Here is a 15,221-nt window from a genome sequence, read left to right as displayed (position 1 = left end):
AGGCGCAGGCCGCCCTCCGCCGCGGCGCGGCGTCGACATCCCGACACGGCGCTCCTCCCTGTGACGCAGCGCAACCGATGGCAAGCGCCACCCGGCAGGAGACACGAGACCCTCAGGCACTCGGGTATTCGTGCCGCAGTACAGCGAGGAAGACCCGGGCCGGCGACAGCCTCGGGTGTGGCGACAGCAGAGCACAACCGCGGGGTGCCCTGTTCGGGGACGGGTGGATCTCGCTGGCTTGGATGGGGAAGACAGACGTGGGTCGAGCACTCGTGGATCGCCGGCGGCCGCGAGTCAGGAATGCGGCGGCGGGAGAGTTTGCTCACCGGGCAGCGCAGCAGTGTAGGTGGCCTGGTCGCGGTGGCGCAGGCCCTGATGAGGAACAATAGATGAGGAACATGAAAATATGATCATATGTCAAATTTGTTTGGCTACTTCTAGATACTTCTGTTGTGGTCTAGTATTTCTTTTCTTTTCTTTATTTTACCTACTGTTTTCTAGAGTCTTCTAGTTGTGAGTAGCTATGAGTAGAATGGTGAACCTTAAATAATGTTTCTAGAATATTTCAGCTATAAGTAGAAATATGTGAAGGCTTCCCAAATCCCTATAAATAGAGGTCCTCACCTCTACTTTGTACGAAGACTATGTACCCACTACCTATAATAGAACTTGTTGTTCTTATCTAAGATCTTGGAGTAGATCTTGTGCCCTAGGAGTTTTGGATTGAACTCTTGCTGCCCTATTAGCCTACATTCGCGTCTAGAGCGATATTTAGCGCAACATGTTGAAGCTGTTCCTTCAACACTTATGTTGTACACATTGTAGCAGCAAGGTGGAGTTGCTCCTCCACAACCTTTGTGCTGCTTCAGGTGGCATCAGAGCCTCATTGACCCATAATCGTTCTTGTTGTCCTCTTCGTGAGCAAGTTGCAGCAAGCAATGGAGCAATTGGAGAAGAGGATGGATGCTGCTGAACAACAAATCAAAGAGCTGCGTGAAGATCTTAATAGGAGATTTGACCAGCTGGTTGAGATGATAAGAAAGGGTGTCCCCCCTGCTACCAATGAAGGAGTTTCATCTAAAGAAGAGGAAGATGTTCATCAAGGAAGAAGGAGAGGTGATCTTGGAGCAAGACCGCCACAACAACATGTTGTTCAACATGCTTCAAGAAGGCCAATTTATGTTGAAGCTTCTGAAGGTGAAGAATATGATGACGCCCTTGAAGAACCAAATCTCTACGCATATCGGAGAGCACCCAACCCTACATATGCAAGAGATACATACAAGGTGAAAGCTGAGATCCTAAGTTTTAATGGAAATGTTGACATTGAAGGGTGCCTAGATTGGTTATATGAAGTGGAGACTTTCTTTGAGGTCATGGAGGTTCCGGAAGATCGTAGAGTCCCTTTGGTCGCATATAAGCTGAAAGGAGGAGCCGGTGCATGGTGGCATCGCGTTCAAGAGGAGCGCAGGCTGAGAGGAGAACCTCGTGTTAGAACTTGGCGACAAATGAAAGGCCTCTTGAAAGGGTGGTTTTTGCCCGCTGATTATGACCAGATCCTATTTATCCAATTTGAAAATTGTGCTATAGGAAATAGGACGGTTTCAGATTACACGGAGGAGTTTCTAAGGCTACAAGTGAGGTGCAACCTTGCTGAAACTGAAGATCAACAAGTTGCAAGGTACATCAATGGTCTCAATGATGCTATTCAAGATCGATTGATGATGCAACAAATCTGGTCCGTTGATCAAGCACAAGCTCTAACCTTAAAGGCCGAGAGGTTTGTGAGGATGAGAAAGACAACTAAGGCTCCATATCCTCCATATCCTCATACCGAAGGCTCATCTAGGAGCCAACCTAATAGAGTGGAAGAAAAGACCACTCTCCCAGAGACAAAACAACCCATCTCGAAGCAAACTAGAGGCAAGGGTAAGGCAAATGAAGGCCCAAAGTGCTATAATTGTGGTAAAGAGGGACACATATCCAGCGGTTGCCCACTAAGGAAATTTGTTAACACGACTATCCATGATGGTGAAAGCGATGAGGAAGAATAAGAACCTGAAGATGTAGACGGGCAAGAGGTTTGTCAAGAAGAAGGTGGAGAGGTTGTATGTGTGATCCAGCGTGTCTTATGTTCGACACCACAACTCGATGACACACAACGGAAGAAAATATTTGAGAGCAAATGCACGGTGAATGGCAAGGTATGCAAACTAGTGATTGATAGTTGCAGCTGCGAGAATCGTATCTCCCAGAAGTTGGTGGACCATTTAAAGCTTGAAACCCATGATCATCCAAATCCCTACACTATTGGATGGATCAAGAAAGGAGTGAATATGAGGATCACCAAACAATGTAACCTGCCGCTTTCTTTGGGTAAGCATTATCGCTCAAATGTTTGTGTGATGTGGTTGACATGGATGTCAGCCATGTTCTTGGGAGGCCTTAGCAATTTGATGTGGATAGTACACACAAGGGCAAGGAAAATTCTTACTCTTTCATTTGGAACAAGAGAAAGATCATTATCTTACCAAACAAAACCGAAGGTAATACCTCTAAGGAGGAGGGGAAAAGTATGTTAACTATCTCCCATACCTCTCATGAGTTTATGGAAGACTTGAAGGAGGCAGATTTGTGTGTTGCACTTGTTGTAAAGGGAGAAGAGCACCTGATTGTTGAAATTCCAGCAAAGGTACGTGGTTTATTGGCAGAATTTCAGAACATACTTGGGGAGCCACATGGCTTGCCACCGATGAGAGGAATTCAACATAGGATTAACTTAATTCCAGGAGCAAGTCTTCCTAATCTTCCACACTATCGAGTGATCCCAAAGGAGCATGATATATTGAAGGAGAAAGTGGAGGAATTGTTGCAAAAGGGGCACATTCGAGAAAGTATTAGCCCATGTGCTGTACCAGCCCTACTCGAGCCAAAGAAAGATGGATCTTGGCGCATGTGTACGGACAGTAGAGCCGTTAACAAGATCACCGTAAGGTATAGATTCCCTATTCCCCGTCTGGATGATATGTTGGATCATCTTAGTGGAGCAAGAGTGTTCACAAAGCTAGATTTAAGAAGTGGATATCATCAAATCCGTATAAGACCCGGGGATGAATGGAAGAGCGCCTTCAAGACAAAGGAAGGGTTGTTTGAATGGCTAGTCATGCCATTTGGACTCTCAAATGCACCAAGTACCTTTATGCACTTAATGAATCAAGTCCTTAGACCTTTCTTATCCCACTTTGTTGTGGTCTATTTCGATGACATCTTGATTTATAGCAAGGATGAGGATGAACACTTTGATCACATTCGGAAGGTGCTAGAAGTACTAAGGAAAAATGAGCTCTACATCAACTTGAAGAAGTGTGTTTTCCTGCATACACGACTTCTTTTCCTAGGATTCATCATAACATGTGATGGCATTCGTGTTGATGATTCTAAGGTTGAAGCAATCCGAGAATGGCCAACTCCTAAGACCATTTCTGAGGTAAGAAGCTTTCATGGCCTTGCAACTTTCTATAGGCGATTTGTGAAGAATTTCAGCACTATCATGGCACCAATTAATGAGTGTTTGAAGAAAGGAAAGTTCCAATGGACAGAAGCAGCTGAAGCTAGTTTCAATGAGATTAAACAAAAGCTATCACAAGCTCCTGTCTTGGTACTACCTGATTTCAACAAGACTTTTGAGTTGGAGTGTGATGCAAGTGGAGTAGGCATTGGAGCTGTCCTATCTCAAGAAAGGAAGCCCATTGCTTTCTTTAGTGAGAAGTTAAGTGAAGCTAGACAGAAATGGAGTACCTATCAGCAAGAATTATATGCTGTTTTCAGAGCGTTGAAAACTTGGGAAGTCTATTTGCTGCCTAAAGAGTTCATTGATTATAGCGACCATCAATCCTTGAAGCATTTTAGAAATCAAAAGCATGTTGACCGCATGCTAGCAAGGTGGGCAGCATATCTGGAGAGGTTTAACTATCTCATCGTGCATAAATCTGGAATAACTAACAGGGTGGCCGATGCTTTGAGTCGTCGTGCATGCCTCTTGACTTCTTTTGAAGCTGAACTTCCGGGCATGGATCAAATAAAGGAGTTGTATGAGGGTGACGAAGACTTTGGCCATGTTTGGGTAAAGCACGCAAGGGGCCAACCATTAGGTGATGACTATTTGATGCAAGATGCATATCTCTTAAAAAATGATCGTTTGTGCATTCCAAGAAGTTCTCTACGTGACAAGCTGGTTAGAGAGCTCCATTCAAGTGATCTTAGTGGCCGTGTTGGACGGGACAAGATTGTCACTAGCCTGGAAGCTCACTACTTTTGGCCACAACTAAAGAGAGATGCTGGAAAGTTTGTTCAGCGATGCCCTATATGTCAAACCTACAAAGGCCAAGTCCAGAACACAGGGTTATACATGCCTTTGCATGTTCCTGACGCTCCATGGGAGGACATCTCTATGGACTTCGTCTTGGGCTTGCCAAGAACAAGACGAGGGAGTGATGCTGTGTTTGTGGTCGTGGGCAGATTCTCTAAGATGGCTCATTTCATTCCATGCCACAAGACAACGGATGCTCATCATATGGGAAACCTATTCTTTCGAGAAGTGGTCAGACTTTATGGAGTTCCAAGGTCCATCGTCTCAGATCGTGATAGCAAGTTTCTTGCTGCATTTTCGCTCACTTTGTGGAAGCAATTCAACACTGAATTGAAATTTCTAGCACTGCTCATCCACAAACAGATGGACAAACGGAAGTGGTGAAGAAGTTTTTGGGTAATCTGATCCGTTGCATTTGTGGAGAAAGAAAGGGACAATGGGATTTGGCTTTATCTCTTGCAGAATTCTCCTACAATAACTCCAAGCATAGATCCACAGGAAGGAGCCCTTTTTCCATTGTCTACACTAAATTTCCATCACATGTGGTGGACCTGGTGAAGCTACCATCAAGGGGAAACTCAAAATCAGCATTGTCCTTTGCTGATAATTACACTGAGTTATTTGAAGAGATTCGCGGTTCTTTGGAAGCACAAAATCAGAAATATAAACAACTTTCTGATTGCAAAAGGAGGCCAAAATCATTCCAAGCCGGTGATAAGGTGATGGTCTACCTCCGAAAAGAGAGGCTGCCTTTAGGTGTTAAAGGGAAACTTAGGCAGCGAAGGTATGGACCCTTCTCTATCGTGAGGAAGATAAATGATAATGCTTATGTGATAGATCTTCCAAGCGATATGGGTACCTCCAACACTTTCAATGTTGCGGACTTGACTCTCTACCATCCAGAAGAAGCGCTCTATGAAGATAACTCGGGGGCGAGTTCCAAACAACCAGGGGAGAATGATGAGGAACAATAGATGAGGAACATGAAAATATAATCATATGTCAAATCTGTTTGGCTACTTCTAGATACTTCCATTGTGGTCTTGTATTTCTTTTCTTTTCTTTATCCTAGCTACTGCTTACTAGAGTCTTCTAGTTGTGAGTAGCTATGAGTAAAATGGTGAACCTTAAAATAATGTTTCTAGAGTATTACAGCTATAAGTAGAAGTATGTGAAGGCTTCCCAAAGCCCTATAAATAGAGGTCCTCGCCTCTACTTTGTATGAAGACTATGTACCCACTACCTATAATAGAACTTGTTGTTCTTATCTAAGATCTTGGAGTAGATCTTGTGCCCTAAGAGTTCTGGATTGAACTCTTGCTGCCCTATCAGCCTACATTCACTTCTAGAGCGATATCTAGCGCAGCACGTTGAAGTTGTTCCTTCAACACTTGTGATGTACACATTGTAGCAGCAAGGTGGAGTTGCTCCTCCACAACCTTTGTGCTGCTTCAGGCCCTGAGCCCGGCGGCAAGGAGAAGGGGGGCGAATGGGGCTGGGGGAGGTCGGGGACATACGCGTGGATCGCTGCCGACGGGGCCCGGGGGTAGCCTGGATGCCGGTGTACGGATCTCGCCGGAGTACAAGCTATCCTCGCTGCGGTCTGTGGCTACCAGCCTACCACCCACTCGTATGTTGTCTCCATTTTCTTTTATTTAATTTGTCCGAGTGACACACGGACCCCACATGTCAGCTCTGTTAGACAGTAACGTCCGTCTCTTCAGGGACGTTACCAGGTGCCATGTCAGCAAGATTATGGGTCCCAGCGGTCAGATTCAACATCAATAGTTGTTTATTCAATTATTAGTGCTTTCTACAAACTATCACCCAGAAACCGGATGTTTTTTGAAAAAAACGAATGGGGTGGTTTTTTTATTCAGGGTCCACAATTGTGGTAGTTATTTGCGATTCACTCTGAAATGTCACGTTTTTAAAGTGGTGGGTTTCGTAAGTTGTGATACCAAAGTGGTGGTTCTGTGCATTTAACTCTCTTGACTCGCGTAAGAACAACTCCACCGCATGACCCCAAACGGACGTCCGGTTTGGCCGGATTTTGTCCCTTTGGGGCGGCAATGGGTTCACCCATGTTCGCTTCTGTCCGCTGGGTCGTGGGTGCGCCCAACGCGCGGCCGCACCCCAAATCATGTCTGTATTGGACGTGATTAAAAAACAGAAAAACTTAAATAAAATGACTAAAAAGTAAATAAACACAGTTAAAAAACTTAAAACATAAGTTAGGGGTCACGGCCACAAAGTGGCCCAGTTTCACGGTTCACTTAAATGGCCCAGTGCCATAATTAACATAAAAACAAAATAAAAAAACGCCGCCCGCGCGCGCTCCTCTCCTGCCGCGCCCATCGATGCCGTGGCCGTCGCCGACTTCAGTGACCGCCGGTGTCGTCGTCGCTGACGAGGTCGACGTAGTCCGGCGGCGTCCAGAGGTGGACCGGCGGTCCGTGGTGCACGGGGGCGGGCTGGAAGGCGGCAGGTGCCTGCACCACCTCCTCCCGTGGCGAGGCGTCCCGCTCCGGTGACTGCGGCGGCATGGGGCACCAGTTGGCGCCCCCCACGGCGTCCGCCATCTCCTGAGCCGTGCACGACCAGCTCCACTGCTGGCCCACCAGCCTCGGGTGGAACGCGGCCACCGGCGCGTCCTCCATCACCTCCTCCGCCGCCACCATCTCCAGCTCGGGGATGGCAACGTCGTGGCCGCAGAGAGGGCCATCGTCTCCTCTAGGCCCGACCATTGGCGCTCATCATGCGTGTTCATGGAGTCCTCCATGACACGCTGCATGAGCCGGGCCTCCTCCTCCGCTGTCATGCGAGGAGGTGGAGGTGGCGACGGAGACGGGGAAGGCGACGGCGTGGGCGTGAGGCTGCGCACCTGCGTACGTCCGCACCTCCCGACGTGGCCGCCGCGGCCCCGACGCCGTGCCGGCGAAGTAGGAGGCGCGCCGCACGTCGTGCTCGTCCTGGAGCCACGTGTCCCAAAGCACGAAGTCAGGGGCGTACCTATCGTCGTAGTAGAGGTCGTCGGGGAGGAGGAGGCGGCGGCGCTCGATCTCATCGCGGCGCCCACGGCCGCTCATCGGCACCGGCGGGATCGGGACCCGGTCGGCAGAGAGGTGCCAATTGTTGGGGAGGTGGACGTCGCTCCACGGGACCGGCGTCCTCGTCTACCAGTAGCGTCGGCATACATCAGCGTTGATGTACTGTCGGTCGCGCTCGTCGGTAGCCCTAGGGCCGATGGTGAAGGGGGCAGGCGCGGTGGCGATGCGGCCTCCTCCTTTTTCAAGGAGCCGCGGCGTCGTCCCGGCGAAGAGCCAGCCTCGCGGTCGTGCTTCCCCTTGCGGCCGTAGTTTCAGAGGCCCATGGTTGCGAGGCGGCCGGCCGGCGAGTTCGAGGCTAGGGTTTGAGGGTTTGGGGTTGTCGGGTTTCGAGGAGGCCGTGGGGTGGAGTGGGGAGTGTGGACGACGACCGGTCCACGGCTTCCCCATTTAAGAAGGACCGCGATCGTTCGCCTACGCGGATGACAGGCGGGGTCGGCTGCGCGTGCGCATTGATGTTGGCGGGTGGGAGGTAGGTGGCCGCCTGCCATGCGGCCCCGACGCGGACGAGCGACGCGTCCATTTGCTGTCCGCCGCGACCCAAACCAGACGCATGTTTGCGCTCGAAATGGGTCGGCCCGGACACAAAACAGACCGGATGGGTCCGGGCCGTCGCGCGCTGGGCCGTCGCGTTTGTCCCTTTTACCCCAAACGGACGGGGCCGGACGGGATGGGGTCGCGCGGTGGAGTTGGCCTAACATTTTGAATTCACGCTCCAACGAACTCATCCAAAAATCAAAGCTGATGCAAAGAAGCGGACAATATATTTCAACAGTATGTGTAGGATGTCACCAGGCTAACTCTAGAAAATCTTAAAACTTACAACAAACTTAAAATTGGGACAAGTTCCTTTGGTAGTGTTTGTAGTCTATTCACCCCGCACTAGACTATCGTACACATCTATTTTTTTCCAGTGTAAGTGTAAGGATGTTTGTGCGGTATGGGCCATAATCTAGATAGCTTCAAACATGTCCACAGTCCAAGCGGCAAGCATGTAAGCTACCTCAATACTAAACAATCAACATAATACCACATTACAAGACAACGTGCATTTATTCAGGACAATACTTACACAGACAAGAAGTAAAGAAACTGTGCCACACAAATGCACGATACAAACCTATTTCCCAAAGGACCTAACTGGCCAAGTATTTAGAGTATACAAACCTATTTTCCAAATTAAACTCGAAATACGAACTGAATCTGAGGAATCTTGCCGGCTAGACACAGGGCATGCTGTGTAGTACGATCACATTACTGAGGCATCCCTAGGTTTTCCGCTGGCATAGGATGTCTTGATTACACGAATTTTGCTTGCTGCTTCTCTCATGGTCATTCGGTCATTTGGGAGTTGTCGCGTGCAAGAAAGTGCTACTTGTAGTAGAGCGAAAATGCATTGGTAGGCTCTGTTTTCTGTTACCATATTTGTCTCAGTGCTATCTTCGAATTCTTCTTGGAGGGGGGTATCAATCACTTGCAATATCTGATCAGGGAAGCTCATCTCCACGAAGCTGACAATGTTGAGTTCATTCACAAACAAAGGATCTGTTGGCCTTTTGCCTGTTAACATCTCCAGAAGTACAATTCCATAACTGTACACGTCGCCGTGGGTCGATGCACAGCCACCTCTAGCATACTCTGAAGATGAACATATACAGGGGTGTGAATAAAGGAAATATGCATACTACATTGTTAACATATACTTTTTTCGTCCCAAAATAAGTGTCTCAACTTTGTATTAACTTTAGTATAAAGTTGTACTAAAGTTAAGACACTTATTTTGGGACCGAGGGAGTAATTCACAAGATAACATGACTTAAAGATGTTGCAAATAACATACCGGGAGCAATGTAACCTATAGTTCCCTTCACACCAATAGAGCTACTATCTCCCGTCAATTTGGATCTGGAATCGCGATAGAAATTCGCAATGCCGAAATCTCCCAAATGAGCGTTCATATCATCATCCAGGAGTATATTACTGGGCTTCACATCACAATGAATAATTGTTCTACCACTCTCATTGTGCAGATAATCTATAGCGTCGGCTATGTTCATAGCAAAGCATGTTCTTTGAGTTAAGTCCAAAGCTTTTGTGCCCTTCCCATCCTCTTTCTGATGCAACCACGAGTCCAAATTCCCGTTAGGCATGAACTCATAAACTAGAGCTTTGAAAACACTGCCTTTGAGATCTACTGTGGAGCAGGCTGTTATGATAGGAACAAGATTCCGATGCCGGATGGCCCTCAATGTTTGGCATTCTGACAAGAAACTTTTCTCTGCACCTTGCGTATCAAGGTCAAGAACCTTCACAGCAACTTCTAGTTTATCTTGGATTAATTTCCCTCTATATACAGAGCCGTAGCCTCCCCTTCCTACTAGATTGGACTCGGAGAAGTTCTGTGTGGCTTCAGCCAAATCGTTGTAAGAAACTTTAGGGTATTGCTGACCAAGCGGGGACAATGAGACATGTGACTGTCGTGCCCTCTTCTTCTCAGTGAGCACAAAGTAGATCAACAAAACAAGTGACATGAAGCCAAATATTGGGATCAGTACTCTGACCAGGTAATATTCCACCAGTTTTCTCCGAGTGGCAGCAGAGCATGACGGCATATGTAGGCCTAATATTCCCCCACAGAGTCTCCCGTTGCCAACGAGTGAGACGCGTGTAGCATTTCCAAATACTCCATCTCTTGGTATTTGACCTTGTAGGTTATTATAAGATAGGTCCAGTTGGGTGAGGGACGACAGCTGACTCAGTTCTGGTGGGATGAATCCTGACAAATTATTATGGGAAAGATTGAGCATGCTTAAGCTCTTTAGACTACTAAAGAACTTCGTAATGTTTCCTGTTAGAAAATTGTTGCCCATTAGGAGCATCTCCAACCCCTGACACTCGCCCAAAGTGGAAGGAATTTGGCCAGAGAGCTTGTTGGATGAAAGGTCCAGTTTCTTGACTTGTTTAAGATTGCTAATCTCCGGAGGTATTGGACCATCTAAATTATTGTAGGATACTATACATGTGGTCATTGTGGAGACTGGACTAAATAACTCTTTAGGAATATGACCATTCAGATTGTTTTCACTAAGATTCAACACTGACAGATAACGAAGGTTTCCTAAACTGGGTGTTATGGGACCTACAAATTTATTTCCTTGCAGGTAGAGCTCCGTCATCTGAGTAGATTCGCCAATTGATGATGGAATCGACCCAACAAAGTTATTATCTGAAAGACTTAATTTTCCTAGGTTCTTGAGTTTTCCAATCCATGCTCCTATTGGACCAGATAGATTATTTTGAGCCAGTATAAGAGTTATTAAGCCAGCAAGGTTCCCTGTGCTCTCTGGAACTGTCCCCGATAAATTATTTCCATCCAATCCTAGAAATGCAAGACCCGACGACAAATTTCCAACTGAGTTGGGTATGGCTCCTTGCAGCCGATTATCATATAGTGAGAGAAATTGCAGACTTCTACAATTGCTCAATGCGTCTAAGAACTCCCAGCTTTTGCTGTCATTTGCTTCAAGCTTGTTTCCCTCGAGTTTTAAAAATTCCAGATTAACAAGCCTCCCCAAGGAACTAGGTACTTGGCCACTGAAATTGTTGGATGAAAAGTCTATATGTTGTAGTTGTAGAAGATTACCTAGGGAGTCTGGGATTTGACCATGAAACATGTTATTGTACAAGAAAAATTTGGAGAGGCTAGGAAGAGTATCGCCAATGTTACACGGCAATTCCATTCGTAGAGAATTCGAATGCACGTCGAGAAGTTTAAGAGTAGAATGGTTTAAAATTGTTGTTGGGATTCTACCGGTAAGACTATTCTCCCCTAGTTTCAGCAATAACAAATTTGATAATTGCCCAAGCTCTTCCGGAATGCTCCCTTGGAGGTGATTAACTGCTAGGTTGATTCCCTGTAGAAGGGTGATGTTTTGCAGGCTTGATGGGATGATGCCGCTGAAATTATTTCCAGCAAGGCTCAAAACCAAGAGGCTGGAGAGTAAACCAATTTTATAGGGGATCGAACCCGTTAGCGAGTTTAAAGAAAGGTCTAGGAGCTGTAAGTTGGAGCAATTGGTAAGTGTATCAGGATTGAATCCCTGCAGCATGTTTTTCCCGAGAACAAGTTTCTCAAGCCTACGGAGGCGGTTGAGAGTGGGCAACTCACCTACGAAGCCGTTTGAGGAGAGAACGAGTGTTCTAAGGAAGGTTAGATTTCCAAGAGATGGAGCAATTTGGCCTTGCAAGTTTTGCTCAGTGAGATCGAGCCCCGTGACGCGCCCTGGGTGTGTCAGGCTGCAGTTAACGCCCTTCCACTGGCAATGGGGTACACCAGTGTTCCAAGAGCTTAAGGCGTTTGTTGGATCATTGGTGACGGCCTTGAAGTCTAGCAACGCGAACATGTCGGTGCTGTTATCAGGGACTATCGAACAACTGGCGTTGCGAACTCCACAAGACACGAGCAGCGATGACAGCAGCATAAACATGGTGAGTCTGGACGGTTGAATGGCAGACATATGGCCTCCGTTACCTGCAAAATGTGAAGAATAAACATTGTGGGTACTATTGTTCACTTATACCGAAAAAGGCTTTCACCCCGCTTTATATATAAAGCACGATCTCAACAACTCGGTACAAACGCACGCCACCACAACACACGCACACACCCAAGGCATGATAAAAAGCCGCTGAGCGCGGCAACACCACCCCTAGCACTACCACCGTGAAGAGATGAAGCCGCATATGACGAACCGTGGGCTCCAAGGCGGCGCCTTCAGGAAGGATACGGCGCCGGAGCGCCGCCACCGCCCAATCCGAGGATCAGAGTTTCCCCCGGAGCCGCACGACGGGCAATGAGTGCCGCGATGACGCCTTCAAGAAGGGAACGAGCTTCGCCGCCGCCGGTCCGTCCGAAGATAGAACGGGTTTTCACCACGGCCAAAACCTACCGCCACCGAACGCCACGACCCGACGACCATGCCGCCCACACGGCCATGGCCACCGGGCAGCACCAAGCCACGGCCTCCGCCCAAGAGAACCGCGCAACCACCACTGGGGCCGCCGCCCCAGCATCCAAGACCTTGACAGCACCTCACCCGAGACCAGCCGCTACCCAACCAAAGAGACGAGCGGAAAAGTCCCGCCTTTCACAACCCTGGGCGACCCCCGGCGCCGAGACCCAATAGGCCGGCCACCTGGCCTCCATCGACCCGTCCTGCAGCACCGGGCAGGAGGCGAGCTCAGTCCTGCAGCACCGTGCGCGAGACGAGCTTAGTCCTGCGGCACTGTGCGCGAGACGAGCTCGGACCTGCGCACCGGGCACGAGACGAGCGATGGACCGCAGCTGGGAGAAGGCCAGCCCTTCGCTGAACGTAGCGACCGAACAACGAGGAGGGGAGCCAAAGGCCAATACAAGCCGCCTACGGACGAACCGACGCCAGAACGTGATAGCCGACTTGCCAAACCACCGTGGAGCCATCCACGGCCGGAGCAGCGGCCACCCCGGCCACTGCCCAACCCGCGCCGCCTAGCGAGCTCCCGGCGTCGGAGCCGCCGGGCATGCACCCTCGCAGCCCGCCACCCCCAAGCACCAACCCTCGAGCAACATGCCGAACGCCGGAAGGTCGGAAATTAAAGGCCCCACCTTGGAGCCTTGGACGCCGACGAACCAGCCCACCGCAGGCCACGAGCGGCACCGCCAGCCACCGGGGAGGCCGGATCTGGTGCCCAACCCGCTGGATCGATGCAGATGCCGAAGGCAGAGGAGCCAGAGACAACGGGGGGAGGGATCCGCCGCCGCCCGATCCACCGGGCCCAGCCACGGCGCACGCCGCCGCCCACAGCCCTTCGCACCGCCACCAGGGGGCCGCCGTCCCGACAGCTCCCACGGCCGCGCCGCCGCGCCCTGTGCCCAGCGACGTGCCACCCCCGACGACCCCGGCCCGCGCCGCACACCACTGAAGAGGGGAAGAAGAGAGGCCCGCCGCCGCCGACGTTGGAGGGGCTTCGCCCACCAACGCGCCACCGGCGGCGGCGAGGAAAGGGAGGGAGAGGTGGGGGAGCTCGGCGAGGGGCTAGGGTTTCCTCCCCGGGCGCCCGCGGGAGCGCCACGGGAGAGGAACAGAGGGGCTCGGTCGTTAGATCGATATAGACCCCTCTATTGTTCACTTATGCTATTTATCACAATTCAGTTTAGTGTTTTTTCACTTTCTATGAATTGAGTTCCACTGTGCTATACATACTTCTTGATTCAACAAAATTCATAAAGTGAGTCGTGAATCCGACAAGATTCAGTGTCCCTGACTCACGATTCCTGAATACCGCAGGGAGTGGGGGGCAATTGAATAAAATAAGTGAGTTGACGCACTACACAATCTGCTTGCAGATAGATAGGGGAAAAGTCCAGTTATAACTCCACTAGGAATCCCATGGGTAATACTCCCTCCGGTCCTTTTTAGTCTGCATATAACTTTTGTCCGAAGTCAAAGTATCTCTATTTTGACCAAACTTTTAGAAAAAAGTATCAACATTCACAATGCCAAATCAATATTGTTAGATTCATTATGAAATATAGTTTCATAATATATATATTATGTATTATAAATATTGATATTTTTTAATATAAATTTGGTCAAACTTTGCAATGTTTGACTTGGCCTAATTCTAATATGCGGAGTAAAAAGGACCTCCGGGAGTACACTCCGACCTACCGACCCACCCAGCGAGCTTACCAACTACCTGCAGGAAGAGGCAACAGCTAACTTATGCAGCTGAGCTATGTGACCTTGCTCTAATGAACAATCATAAGTTTAAGATCTAAAACGGAAACAAGTTACTATAGAACTCATGTGCATGTGCTTTCTGATAACCACTCGGCAACGACAAGAACGGCAAAACTGACAGCATGACAGAAGCCAAAATGGATTTTAAGCAGTATACTCCTAAGCAGGAGGACAGAGTAGGGCACCTTTGCTCGGCCGGATCGCACAGAAGGACAGCCCTTCTTGCATGGTTTCGGCGGGTGTTGTGGTGTGTGAGTTGGAATGTTGGGTGCTCAGCTGGCTGAGGCCCCAGGGGGTTTAAAAACGCATTTACAGCGTCGTCACGTCCACACACATGCATCTCATCTGAAATTCCCACGCCTTATCTCAAGCTTGACCGCGGCTGCAGCGAAGACCTGGAGTCAGTCAAGCCTCCCAGTAACCGCTACTTTTCACCCATTGTCGCCCACCGTTGTTGCAGCTGTTTGAGCTGGACACAAGCTTTGTTGCGGCATGTATAGCCGCGCGGGTCTACCCATTGTCAAGCCGTATACTTTTCCACCCGAATCGGACAAAGATCTTCTGCGCCAGTGTTGCGACATGTCTCGGCGATTTCGACGCGGACAAACGAGCATGTGGAACGGTTTACTTGACAAGGACTCGTTTCGTGTCCAAGATTCTCGTTTACAGCTGTGTTTGGTTTTTTTTTGTGGTGGCCGTGCGCCCAGAATGTATTGTGCGGTGGTTCGTTCCTTTGTGCTTTCTTGGGTCAAGTAGACTTGTACGTAATCGATATGGACAACAAAATAATGTGGAGGTGCCGTGCTTTGCAGGGTTATATGCTGATGGTGAATGAAATATCTGCATTTGGAATGTTCTCTCTCGACAAAAAAATGCTTGAGAGAGAACATCTTTTTTTAAACCTAGTATTTCATTGGGGTGCCATAGTTTAATAAGTATATAATGTATAGATAACTTTAATAC

General features: G+C 48.8%; 1 protein-coding gene across 1 annotated transcript; it reads right to left on the bottom strand.

Moving 5' to 3' along the window:
• Positions 1-8,471: 8,471 nt before the first annotated feature.
• Positions 8,472-14,708, bottom strand: LOC109770477 (uncharacterized). Its single transcript, XM_020329182.4, has 3 exons — positions 14,444-14,708; positions 9,317-12,007; positions 8,472-9,114 (listed from the first exon to the last, which is right to left on the bottom strand). The coding sequence occupies exons 1-3, from the start codon at positions 14,484-14,486 to the stop codon at positions 8,726-8,728; spliced, it is 3,123 nt and encodes a 1,040-aa protein (XP_020184771.1). The 5' UTR covers positions 14,487-14,708; the 3' UTR covers positions 8,472-8,725.
• Positions 14,709-15,221: the final 513 nt, after the last annotated feature.

Source organism: Aegilops tauschii, chromosome 6 (genome assembly GCF_002575655.3).
Source record: "Aegilops tauschii subsp. strangulata cultivar AL8/78 chromosome 6, Aet v6.0, whole genome shotgun sequence".
In the NCBI taxonomy this organism is placed as follows: domain Eukaryota; kingdom Viridiplantae; phylum Streptophyta; class Magnoliopsida; order Poales; family Poaceae; genus Aegilops; species Aegilops tauschii.
Note: the sequence above shows the minus strand (reverse complement) of the source record. Positions and strands in the feature narration are given on the sequence as shown.

Excerpts from the sequence above, each read along its gene's own strand:
- LOC109770477 (XM_020329182.4), bottom strand. The coding sequence starts at position 14,486 with ATGCAAGAAGGGCTGTCCTTCTGTGCGATCCGGCCGAGCAAAG. Across the intron at positions 12,008-14,443 it reads TGCGATCCGGCCGAGCAAAG|GTAACGGAGGCCATATGTCT; the intron begins GTGCCCTACTCT and ends CACATTTTGCAG. Across the intron at positions 9,115-9,316 it reads TATAGGTTACATTGCTCCCG|AGTATGCTAGAGGTGGCTGT; the intron begins GTATGTTATTTG and ends GTTCATCTTCAG.